The sequence below is a fragment of the Octopus bimaculoides genome, chromosome 3, assembly GCF_046866305.1.
Source record: "Octopus bimaculoides isolate indiv1 chromosome 3, ASM4686630v1, whole genome shotgun sequence".
Classification (NCBI taxonomy): domain Eukaryota; kingdom Metazoa; phylum Mollusca; class Cephalopoda; order Octopoda; family Octopodidae; genus Octopus; species Octopus bimaculoides.
This window is the reverse complement of record NC_142930.1, coordinates 133,091,577-133,104,968: the sequence shown is the minus strand read 5'-3', so window position 1 is coordinate 133,104,968 and position 13,392 is coordinate 133,091,577. Positions and strand designations below refer to the sequence as shown.

The 13,392-nt window shown below is 38.3% G+C and overlaps 1 protein-coding gene across 1 annotated transcript in view; it reads left to right on the top strand.

Moving 5' to 3' along the window:
- The window catches only part of LOC106873909 (nuclear pore complex protein Nup93), a 37,221-nt gene that overhangs the window by 16,882 nt on the left and 6,947 nt on the right, over nucleotides 1-13,392 (top strand). The window contains exons 13-20 of the mRNA XM_014921441.3: nucleotides 252-427; nucleotides 1,693-1,884; nucleotides 3,878-4,004; nucleotides 5,405-5,477; nucleotides 7,328-7,372; nucleotides 8,147-8,263; nucleotides 9,701-9,819; nucleotides 13,177-13,294. Coding sequence (XP_014776927.1) covers nucleotides 252-427; nucleotides 1,693-1,884; nucleotides 3,878-4,004; nucleotides 5,405-5,477; nucleotides 7,328-7,372; nucleotides 8,147-8,263; nucleotides 9,701-9,819; nucleotides 13,177-13,294 — 967 coding nt within the window. The remainder of the gene's footprint in view (nucleotides 1-251; nucleotides 428-1,692; nucleotides 1,885-3,877; nucleotides 4,005-5,404; nucleotides 5,478-7,327; nucleotides 7,373-8,146; nucleotides 8,264-9,700; nucleotides 9,820-13,176; nucleotides 13,295-13,392) is intronic.

The window sequence follows — 13,392 nt, the reverse complement described above, 5'->3', positions numbered from 1 at the left end:
GGATGATGGTGATAACCAACCATAAACAGCCTATCTTTTGTATAGCCAAGACTACATATTCCATTATATCCTTGCTTTAGGAGAATAGAATATGATTTTAGGGATATTTTATTACTATCTTTAGTAGGTATATGCCCCACATTTGGTTTGCTTATGATGTAGTTACAGCACCATCTATCTTTCTCAAATTTGCTCAGTCAGTATTGCTTTTCTGTCTCATATATTTCACATCTTGTCTATATATTTTACAGAGCTGTGTACAGTGTTATCAGCCAGTCAGATCCATTAGAAGCACATGCAGAAATTGCAGATAAAACAGAAGATTACCTATGGTTGAAGCTTTGCCAGATCCAGTTTGAAGTGGATCCATCTGGCCAAGATCAATACACACTCCAGAAACTACAGTCTTTATTGTATGAAGAATATGGTAAGACACTACCTACTACCACTACCATTTTCTCCATCACCAGTACTGGTAGGTGCAGGTGTGGCTGTGTGGTAAGGTGTTTGCTTCCTGATCACATGGTTCAAATTCAGTCCTGGCTGCATGGCACTTTGGGCAAGTATCTCCAACTATAGGAAGAATTCATGAAAAACCAACAGACGAAGACAGGTGGTGTAGACAAAAAATGGATGTATTAGTATAACACTCGAGAATAGAGAAAGTCTTTAGCGTTTTGAGCCTACGCTCTTCAACAGAAAGGAACACAGAAAGAAACAAGGATGCTACTATAGCCTTGGGCTGACTAAAGCCTTGTCAGTGGATTTGGTAGACAGAAACTGAAAGAAGCCTATCTTAGGTGTGAGTGTTTATGTCTGTGTTTGTCCTCCATCACTGCTGGACAACTATTATTGGTGTGTTTGCATAGCTGTAACTTAGTGGTTTGGCGAGGCTAAACAACACCCCAACTCCCACATTGCTTCTGCTTCATCAGTGTACATGATACCTTGTTGATATTGATAAACCACATAGGATGGTGAGCTGGCAGAATCATTAGCACATCAGACGAAATACTTAGCAACATTTCATTTGTCTTTACATTTCTGAGTTCAAACTCTGCCAAGGTCGACTTAGCCTTTCATTACCTTTTAGGTGGGTTCATAAAACGAGTACCAATTGAGCGATGAGGTTGGTGTAGTTGATCAGCCTCCTCCTTCCAAACTTCAGGCCTGGTGACTGTTATAGAAAACAGGATGGTATACCATCCTGTCACTTGTTATATTTTACAGTTGCACATCATTCTGTACTTTATTGTACCATCTCTTGCTTTAACATGCATGTGTTTTTATGCATTTTAACTTGTAACTTGCTTACCAACCACATGGTTCCAGGTTCAGTCCCACTGCGTGACACCTTGGCAAGTGTCTTCTACTGTAGCCTCAGGCCGACCAAAGCCTGGTGAGTGGATTTGGGAGATGGAAACTGAAAGAAGCTCGTCATATATATATATATCTACGTGTATATGTTTGTGTGTCTGTGTTTGTCCCCCCCCACCATCGCTTGACAACCGATGCTGGTGTGTTTAAGGCCCACGTAACTTAGCGATTCAGCAAAAGAGACTGATAGAATAAGTACTAGGCTTACAAAGAATGAGTCCTGGGCTTGATTGTTTTTGACTGAAGGCAGTGCTCCAGCATGGCTGCAGTCAAATGACTGAAGCAAAAGAGTAATGATTTATTGTTCTGTTTTAGGTGAAAGTCACTTTAACGCCTACCAACAACCATACCTCTATTTCCAAGTCTTGTTCCTTACATGTCAGTTTGAAGCTGCTCTCGAGTTCCTCTCTCGTATCGATGCTCTACGCTGTCATGCTGTCCATGTTGCTTTAGTATTGTTTGAACTGAAACTGTTACTGCTTCCATCCTCAACACAAGTTGCTCTCTGTAAGTATTGTTTCATTCTGCTCTTCTGTTTGTGATGCTATTCTTTTTATATTTGAAGCAGTTCAGCTTTTGGCTGATAAATTTAGCTTTTTTAGGAAAAAGAAACAAAAAAAAAAAATGAAACTTGATATTGTTCTAAATTTTTGTTGCATTCTACAGAATGTTCTCTGCAGACATCTGTTAGTTACTAAGGTCTTTCATCATCAGTATCATCATCGTTTAACGTCCGCTTTCCATGCTAGCATGGGTTGGACGATTTGACTGAGGACTGGTGAACCAGATGGCTACACCAGGCTCCAATCTGATTTGGCAGAGTTTCTACAGCTGGATGCCCTTCCTAACACCAACCACCCCAAGAGTGTAGTGGGTGCTTTTACGTACCACTGGCACGAAGGCCAGTCAGGAGGTACTGGCAACGGCCACGCTCGAAATGGTGTATTCTATGTGCCACCTGCACAGGAGCCAGTCCAGCAGGCCTAAGTTTTTAATGTAAATGTTTTAAAACATGGCCAGCTCTAATTTGAAGCAGGAAAATAGCAACAGACTTACTGGTGTGCCATAAACCATGTATCTGTCTGTTTGTGGAGTTAAAATGCTCTAGTGTCTGCTTTGGTATGATTTCTATGGCGGGATACCCTTCTTAACACCAACCACTTTAGAGTGTACTTGGTGCTTTTATCAAGCAACCAGCATTAGTAAGGAGACCATGCAGCTTACAAGACTATGAACCCTGAGTGGGGGTACTTTGGGCTGAGCAGGTTTCTTGTAGAGGAGCTACTTGGTTATTCACATTTAGGAGAAAACGTGAAATGATCAGGTGGAGCTGCAAAGAACGAAATAGTGGTAACGTGGTCTCCAGGTGGCCTCTCAAAGCACTAGGGACATTTTATCTAACAAAAGGAAGAGCTGGAACACATTTGATCCTTGTGCTTGTGCCACATAAGACACCCATGCTGGTGCCATGTATAAAACACTGGTGTCACATAAAAAGCACCCAGTACACTCTGTAAAGTGGTTGGCATTAGGAAGAGCATCCAGTTGTAGAAACCATGCTGAAATGATAATTGGTGCCTGGTGCAGCTCTCCAGCTTGCCAGCTCCTATCACACTGTTCAACCCATGTCAGCATGGAAAACAGATTTTAGATGATGATGATGATACTTAGTCAGAGTTGGCTTGATGCTAGATAACAGCAACAACTTCTAATCATGTAAATTCAGATAATTGATTTTATTGATTACTTAGCTTTGTAGAATGAATTTATATATATATATATATATATATATATATATATATATATATATATATATATAACTGTTCTACCAAGCTTGCTTACCAACCACATGGTTCCGGGTTCAGTCCCACTTCGTGGCACCTTGAGCAAGTGTCTTCTACTATAGTCTTGGGCTGACCAAAGCCTTGTGAGTGGATTTGGTACACAGAAACTGAAAGAAGCCCATCGTATATGTACATATATATATATTTGTGTGTCTGTGTTTGTCCCCCATCATCGTTTGACAACTGATGCTGGTGTGTTTATGTCCCCGTAACTTAACGGTTCGGCAAAAAGAGTCCGATAGAATAAGTACTAGGCTTACAAAGAATAAGTCCTGGGGTCGATTTTCTCGAATAAAGGCAGTGCTCCAGCATGGCCGCAGTCAAATGACTGAAACGAGTAAAAAAGAATTATTATTATTATATTCAAGTAACTGCCTGGAATCAAACTTGGAATCTTGGGGTTAGTAGCCCATGCTCTTAACCCCAAGATTCCAAGTTTGATTCCAGGCAGTGACCTGAATAATGATAATAATATCGGAAAAATACCTTAGGAATGAGAACCCAGGTTCGAAATTCCCCCAAGACACCTGATGAAGGCTGGAGAGTACATCAGCTAAAATGTTGTGTTAACAACAAACAAGATGAGGACGAATATCCGTCAAATGTATATTATATATATATATATATCTATTAAAGTATTTTGTTTTGCTATGCAGTAACTCAAGATCCTGCAGATCCATCACCACAACGCCGACTGAACTTTGCTCGTCTCGTCATGATGTACACACGAAAATTTGAAGCCACAGATCCACGAGAAGCTCTCCAATATTTCTTTTTCTTGCGGTAAATTGCTATGTTCATCATCTCTTTTTCTCCCTTCCCCCTCTTATGATGGTTATAAATGAACTTCACTGTCATACAAGCAATGTTTTTTGTTTCCAGTTTTGTCTGATAAACATGTTTTGCCTTGGGGAAATATTACTGTGCTTGGAAGCAGTTGAGGGGTTGTAATGGGAAGGGCATTTCTTGTAGAAAATCTGCTTCAACAAATTCTGTCTCACCCTATTATGCAATGGGAAAGTGGACATTAAATGATGATGATGATGATTATATACAAACACACTCAATTACATATTTCATCATCATCATCATCATTTAATGTCCTTTGTCCATGCTGTCACAGGTTGGACGGTTTGACTGGGCTGGCACACTGGAAGGCTGCACCAGATTCTAGTCTGATTTAGCATGGTTTTCTATGGCTGGATGCCGTTTCTAATGCTAACCACTCTGAGTGCTTTTATGTGCCACCGGCATGGGTGCCATTTGCATGACACCAGGGTGCGGTTACCTGCCAATTTGCATGACACCGGTATCTGCCGCATAACTTTGAAGTTGTTGGGTTGCTACTGCAGGCTTTATCTTTACAGTGTGTTTTGTAAGAGAATTCAACCTGCACACTTGTCTGAGGTACTACATAGCGAGACTGAACCTAAAAACCTGTGGTTGGGAAACTTCTTAACCACACAGCCATGTCTGTATCTAGATTTGGTGTATGATATCCATGACTACAGCTTGACTCCAGTCTATGCCATTATGGAATAAGGAATGGCAACAACAAAAAGCATGTTCTCTTTGGCTTATTTAACATCATATACTGTATTCACTAGTGGTCGATGCCTGTGCCCCCTGACTGGCTCCTGTGCCGGTGGTACGTATAAAGCACTATCTGAATGTGATCAATGCCTGGGCCACCTGACTGGCTCCTGTGCTGGTGGCACATAAAAAGCACCATCCAAACGTAGTCGATGCCAGTGCCCCTGACTGGCTCCTGTGCCGGTGGCATGTAAAAAGCACTATCCGAATGTGATCGATGCCCGGCCCACCTAACTGGCTCCTGTACCAGTGGCATGTAAAAAACATCTCGGAGTGGTTGGTGTTAGGAAGGGCATTCAGCTGTAGAAACATTGTCAGATCAGATTGGAGCCTGGTGCTGCCGCTGACTCTTCAGACCTCAGTCAAACCGTCCAACCCATGCTAGCATAGAAAATGGACGTTAAATGATGATGATGATGTGTTTGTGTGTGTTACTCTTTAATGTCAACACTTGTTAAAGAATAATATGTATTCTACAAAAAGTATTGATAATTGATCAGTTTAATGTCAAATTGTTTTATAACTTGATATAAAAAAGCATTGATATGTCTGTCTGTCTGTCTACCTTTATTTTGTTCCTATTTTTCAAGGAATATAAAGTCATCCACTGAAGGAAACCTTTTCATGTCTTGTGTGACAGAACTTATTTTTGAAACTAAAGAGGTTAGTACTTAATCATTTATTTTGTTTGATAGTATTATTATATGCTCCCCTTCTTTTATGTCATTAAATCTTAAAAGGAGCTAACAATTTATCCTCTACTACATGGTTGCTCAACCTGCTAGATATAGCAGCCAACTCTCCCTCTAATGACACTTTGTTATATTTAAAGCAGACACCTTGAATAATGTAGTTCTAGATACATTACGCCTGAAAATAAGATGTACTGCTCATGGCTGAAATGCTGTTAGTCATAACTCTGCTTGATTAGATCAGACCTGGGGTTAAACAAGTTTCAAATTCTTGGTGGTCAATTGCAGAAGCATGATTGCTGGATTAAATATCTCATTGTATTTAGTTAACTCCCTTTATTTTCAGAGTTTCACACCAACTAAAGTTGCGAGGTGATGAAAAAAATGTACCAGTCACTTTTGGTGTTGGCTGAATCTAGTATACTCTCCTTGCCAAACTTATGGGTTTCGTGTCAAAGCTAGAAATCATTTTTAAAACTGCTTGGTTTTTAGTTTTGTCCTTTTATATGCTGAGCTCAACTTTGCCTTCCATTGTTTCATGGTTGATAAAATAAAATACCTGTCAAGTACTGACGGTGATTTAATTGAATAATTTCTTCCTCCAAAATTTCAGGCCTTAAGCCTAGCTTAGAAATTATTATTTTGCTTTTAATCTGCTTGTTTGATATAGTCCAGGCACATGCCGTCAGTAATTACTCAGGCGCATGACTGAGTTGAAGGCAGAATTACTTCTGCTTTTATAGCGCATAAAGAAAACGTTGTTGTAAGAATGTACGCAGCACGTTTTAATACTGGGATTGAAAGGCAGGGGTGAATTATGCCTACCTAATCTACAAAAAAATAAGGTATTTTACATTTTATGCATAGTAATCAGAGTAACCTTCATAATTTTATTGAATTAGGTGCATATTTTGCCATAAAAGAAATATGTTACTATCAATCTATTTTATTCAAGCTAGGCACTCCCTACCTTGCCTATCCAGGCAGTATGAACCTGATATAGTCGCGTGCCAAGTCATCCCCAGCAACTTAGAGGAATTGAAGATTAATAGATGTTTAGATGTAATTGAAAGTTTGGGAAAGGAAAGTGAGAGCAATATAGAAATACCATCATTCTTGGTACAAGGCTAGCAATTTTAAGGGGAGGAGAGGATTAGTTGAATGCAATAAACCTCAGTGCTTGACTGGTACTTTATTTTATTGACAAAAGGATGAAAGGCAAAATTGAACTCAGAATGTAAAGGACTAGAAGAAATGATGCTAAGCATTTTGTCTGATGTGTTTACAGTTCTACCAGTTTGCCACTTTATCAATAAAAATAAAAATAAATAGGTGCAGGAGTGTCTGTGTGGTAAGAAGCTTGCTTCCCAACCACATGGTTCTGGGTGCAGCCCCACTGTGTGGCACTTGGGGCAAGTGTCTTCTATTATAACCTTGGGCCGACCAAAGCCTTGGGAGAGGATTTGGTAGACAGAAACTACAAGAAGCCCATTGTTTATATATGTATTTGTATGTCTGTGTTTGTCCCCACACTATCGCTTGACAACCGATGTTGGTGTGTTTATGTCCCTGTAACTTAGCGGTTCAGCAAAACAAACTGATAAAATAAGTACTAGGCTTACAAAGAATAAGTCCTAGGGTCAATTTCTTCAACCAACACACTTTAAGGCAGTTAAACAAGTAAAAGAATAAAGTTACATAGTAGACCAGTTCCATCCATCACCAATGTTCCTATACAAACATCAATTCTGGTGTTGTTGAATAAAACCAATGAATATTTTGTTTGTTTTTGATTGATATTTTTCAATGATTTCTTTCCAGTTTGAAATGATGCTGGGTAAACTCAATCAAGATGGTATTCGTCTGGTAAGTTTATCAAAGTGTTTTTGTCATTTAAATTTTTGTTAAGTGCTCTCTTTTATTTCTTTTCTTAAATAAATATTTGTTAATTATTGATGTCATAAGAATTTATAAGCCTCAAGAGAATGTGAAATTAGTCATTTTTGGAACAGTGTCTTGAAGCAGATAAAGCTATAAATAAACATGTAAATGTTAGGTTTTAAAAAAAACCCTTTGGGTAGAAAAGTCAAAGGCTGCCAATGAGACATGGACCCTACAGGTGGCCTTTTTCTCTCCAAAAGGGATTTTTTTAACCCAATATTTACATGCTCTAAGGTGGCTAGCTGGCAGAAACATTAGAACGTTAGCACGCTGAAATGCTTAGTGGTATTTCGTCTGCCGTTACGTTCTGAGTTCAAATTCTGTCAAGGTCGACTTTGCCTTTCATGGTTGATAAATTAAGTACCAGTTATGCACTGGGGTCGATGTAATCGTCTTAATCCCTTTGTCTGTCCTTATTTGTCCCCTCTATGTTTAGCCCGTTGTGGGCAATAAAGAAATAAGAAACATTAGAACGATGGGTGGAATGCTTAGCAGTATTTCACCTGTCTTGACATTCTGAGTTCAAATTCTGCCATGGTCAACTTTGCCTTTCATCTTTTTGGGGTTGATAAATTTATAGCTTTATCAACTTCAAGCTACACTGTTCCAAAAAAAAAGAATAGTTATGTTTTCTTTGAATTAAATTTCATTCAAAATTTTAATGATTAAGTCAAGACTTCTTTTCCCTTCTCTTTGTAGCCTGGAGCAATCGACAAATTCCAAGCTGACAGTGAAGACATTATAAAATTAGTGGCAAAAAGTACCCAGGATAAAGGTTTCTTTGAAGAAGCTGTTAAATTATATGACTTAGCACATGTAAGTTATTTCTACCTGAGTCTTTTAATTTCTCAATACATCTTGAATCATCTTACAGTCTAAGACGATGGTGATGAGAACTGACACCTAAGTTAACATGTTCAAGAAGGTGAATAGAAGAGAGAGTGTGGTGACAGAAGAACCAAAAGAAGGTTGGGTAAAGGTTGGAAGTATGTGTGTGTGTGTGTGTAAGAGAGAGATGGGAGTGGATGATGTATATAAATGGAAAATGTGGTGATCAGATGTAAATAACTGTTCAATTTCACTAGAATGTTTCTCGTGCCATTCAGTAACAACTTTAGCTGTGTGATTTGGTGCATTATCATCCTGAAAGATTGTGTTTCCCTCCGGAAATAGTTCTGCAACGACAGGATGAATTTGACCAGATAAAAGGCTTAAATAGCCTTGACTATTAATTCTGCCATGAAGGGAAACCATTGGGCTGGCAGATTTCCAAGCTTTAGCCCACCAGATCATCACAGATCATCCTCCATGTTTAACAGTTGGAAGAAGGTCAGTGGTTGGAAATAGAGTAAAGGATGACTTGTTCGAGAAAATAACAGTCTTCCACTGCTCTAGGAACCAATTCTGTAGGTTTTTACTCCACTCTAAATGCTTTCCAACGTTTGATTTTGAAAGTAGTGGTTTTCTGATTGCAGCCCTCCCATGGAATCCGGCTTTGTTCAACTCCTGGCGAACAGTTTTTGTGGAAACTGGATTCTTGAGGTGGTCATTAAGCTCTGCAGTAATTTTGGGAGCTGTGCTTGTCTGAAAGTTTTGGTTTTCTTCCAGAGTTTTGTTTTGACAAGGAGGTTTTTCCCTCTTTCTCAAAGGCTGTCATTACTTTCGAAACAGTACTTCTTGATACACCAAACATTTCAGCTGTTTTCATTACGCTAGCACCTGCCATACGAGCACCAACAATTTGACCCCTTTGAAAGTCCGATAGATCTGTCATTTTAATGAATTTTAATTACCTTTTCCTGATGATATCTGAAAAGAAAAAGCAATTTTAGCAAAACATATTAAGCAACACTAATAATAAATCAAAAAAACATAAAAATAAACAAGCTTTTGATGATTGTATAGATATTTCAAAATTATGATGCTAAGTGTTTCCATTATTTTGTCCAACCCCTGTATATATATATATATATATATATATATATATATATATATACACACACACATGCACACAAGTTTTATTTTCTGGTTGATGCTATTCTCTGTCATAAAGCATTTATGAAATGCTTCAGATTATTGGTAAAAACTGTAAAGGATATTTTGACCTTAAACACTGGAAAACCAATACCAGATAGATACCAGTATTGATTAAATAAGCTCTATTTTGTCCTGTAAAATTTTAGTCTTGTGCTTTCTTGAAAGAGATCATTATATTAAATTACCATTGCAAAATGTGAAATAATTATTTTTCAGTCACATGATCAAGTGATGATTTTATTAAACAAACTGCTGAGTGATGTTGTTTCCCAACCTAATTTACCACAGTCCAACCGAGAAAGACTCCGAGCTTTGGCATTAGACATTGCCCAACGGTAGGTATTAAAGCTTCTTTTAATGTTTCATATTAGGGTCCACCACTCCATTGTAATATATCCATTTCCAAGTAGATTCTCTAGTCCTGTTGCAGACAGCTGCTCTAGTACCCTGTCCATGTTGTAAAGTTTTGGCAATAGGAAGAGCATCTAACTGTTAATAAAAAAAAGAAGAAAAAAAACTCTGCCAAAACATGACATACACTCAAAAAGCAGGTGGTGGTTTCTTTTTATACTGCTCTGTGTGTGTGTGTGCCAGATGGCGAAAGACCATGGCAAGATGCAATGAGAGCTTTGCAAGCAGTAAAATTAGAAGAGACAGAGGTAAGAAACTTTGTTTGTGAACTGGAGTTTGAAGGCTGATCTCAAAATGCTGAGCCTTATGAAGGAAATGACAAAGGACAGAGATATGTGGTGCATTGCTGTATTCAAGAAGATAAGCCCATCACAACAGAATTGATATCTTAAAACCACAGTGGTACTTTAAAAAGCATTGGTGGTGGTACCATGTAAAAAAAATTCTGGTGCTGGTGCTACATAAAAAGCATTGGAGATGGTGCCATATAAAAAGCACTGGTGATGGTGCCACGTAAAAAGTACTGGTGATGGTGCCATGTAAAAAGCACTGGTGATGGTACCATATAAAAAGCACTGGTGATGGTACCATGTAAAAAGCAGCCGGTACATTAAAGTGGTTGGCATTAGGAAGGGCATCTAGCTGCAGAAACCATGCCAAAGCAAACTGTGGAACCTGGTGCAATGCCTGGCCTTGCCAGCTCCTTTCAAGTCATCCAACCCATGCCATTAATGATGATGATGATGATGGTGAGTGAAGGCCACTGAAGTAGAATTAGAAGAGATAGAGGTAAGAAACTGATTCTATGAATCGGTGATTGGTGTGCGTTAGTAAGTGAAGGCCTTTATCAATCAAATAGCTTTTAGCTGATGTGTGTGTGTGTGTGTGTATTGGGCAACAGTAACAATCTTCAGTTTATGAGTACAGTACTTTAATCTTTTCTTAACATGAGCAGAAGTTTCATTGTAAAACATTTGCATTTGTGCTTGCTTTTATCTGATTAAAAAAAAAAAAGATGTCGGTATTCGGTATCTATTTTTCTACACCAACCAGCACAAGTGATGATTTCTACACTTACCACTTCACACACACTCAAATGCTCATGTGTATATATGAGCGTGTGGAAGAAGCAGGGTGGTAAACATTTTACAATTGGATGCTTTTTCTTAACCACTAACTTTCCTAACTGTAAAGTAGGAGTAGAATCTGCTAAAGCAAGCAGTCTGAAGCACACATACAATTTCTTTAATAAGTCATGTGATTTCAACCAATCACTAATTTGTAACTCCCTTACTGAGAATTATTGACATCTGATTACAATGAACTTTATTAAATTAGATGATTAAGAAGTAGATTTATATTGATTTTTTTTTTTCCTATTTTAGTTTTCATTTTATTTTAACATTTTTAGCTGAGCTGTAAAAATAATTGTAAATATCTATAAGTGAATTACAAAATTTGTAAAAAATTAGATTTTCATTAAATTAGTCTCTTTAATTCTAGTTTTTCAGGAAATGAATATTTTTTTTTTATTAAAGTCTGCTCTCTATTATGTGTGTATATATATATGTGTGTGTGTGTGTGTAATTTGATTTACAAGAAATTGGAATATTTGTGTGTATGTGATAGAACTAAAGCCATATTAAATAATGGTAAATTTTTGAGAATGGCTTTAAGAGCAACACACTATTTTGGATAAATATCATGACAGAATATGAGTGATGATTGACTATAATTAATTTTATTAATTGTATGATTGGAAAAACTATTTTGATTTACAAACTTTTTTTTTTTAAAGTTATAAAGGTAATGGTTAACAAAAGTTGTGAAAAATTCAATTGGAAAAACTTTTCACTTTGTTTTTTGTTTCTTTAATGAATATTCTTAGGTTAGAGAATGGTTAAGATTCCTTCCTATGGAAAAGGTGGCAGTTAGTGTATTGACTAAAAAAAATGTATGAGACATTTTGGTTGAAAATATCTTGACTAAAATTTAAGATGTTGATGTTTTGAGTAAAAGATAGTTACAAGCAAAGCTGTGCAGTTAAGTCCACTTTGTAATCACATGGTTTCAGGTTCAGTCTCACTGTACAGCATCTTGGGCAAGACTCGTCTGCTATAGCCCTGAGCCTTGTGGTGAATTTATTAGACAGAAATTGCAAAGAAGCTTGTCACATGTGTGTATGTGTCATCATCATAGATCTGCTTTCCATCATGGCAGGGGTTGGATCAGAACTGGTGAGCTGCAAGGATGTGTTGAGTTCTAATCTCAGCTTTGGTTTTGTTTCTACTCTGGATGCACTTCTCAATACCAATGTGTGTGTGTGTGTCTGTGTGTACCATCATCATCATCCTCATCGTTTAACATCCACTTTCCATGCTGGTATGGGTTGGATGGTTTGACTGAGGACTAGCAAGCTAGATGGCTGCACCAGGCTCCAATCTGATCTGGCAGAGTTTCTACAGCTGGATGCCCTTCCTAACGCCAACCACTCTGAGAGTGTAGTGGGTGCTTTTATTTGCCACTGGCACGAGGGCCAGTCCGGCGGTACTGGCAACGGCCATGCTCAAATGGTGTTTTTAACGTGCACTGGCAATGACCTCGCTCGAATGTTGTTTTTCATGTGCCAGTAAGGCAACGCTCGAATGGTGCTTTCTACATGTCACTGGCACGGGAGCCAGTCAGTGGCCCTGGCAACGATCATGCTTGAATGATGCTTTTAGCGTGCCACTAGCATAGATGCCAGTCATGGGGTGTTGTCATCGAATTTGATTTCAGTTATATATATATTTCTGTCTACAAGTACTTGGTGACCCTGTCAGTGCAGGTGCCACTTAAAAGCACCTAGTCCACACTGTAAAGTGGTTGGTATTAGGAAGGGCATCCAGCTGTAAAAACCTTGCCAAAACAGTCACAGAAACCCGGTGCAGGCTTCTGCCTGGCCAGTTCTTGTAAAAACCATCCCACCCATGCTAACATGAAAGACGGATGTTAAACGATAATGATGATGAACAAGGGATTGCTGAAAGGTTCCTGGTTTTAAGGGTATTGTGAAATGCCTGGTTGGAGGCCCAACCTTCCAAGTTCTTTTACAAGGCTTAGAAAAACTGAAGGACCACTGCAATAAGTGTGTGAATCTGAGAGGTGAATATGTTGAACAAAATCGTAATTAACTGATCCTCCTGTATTTTCTTTTACCCAAAGCCAGGAACTTTTCAGCCCCCCCCCCTCTCTCTCTCTCTATATATATATGCATGTATGTGTGTTGTTTTTCTTTACAGATACCAGTCACTTGGACATAATGCAACAAGGGATAATACCAATACTTTCTTCCTCATGTTAGACTTGATGACCTTCTTTGACCAATATCACAGTGGCAACCTCTCTGGTGCCTTGGAGGTTTGTCTTTGTCTTAATCTCTCTTCTATGAACTGAAGTGAAGTATCTTTCCATCTCTAAGCCTGAACAATCAACAAACTTAATCCTTTTGTTATCAT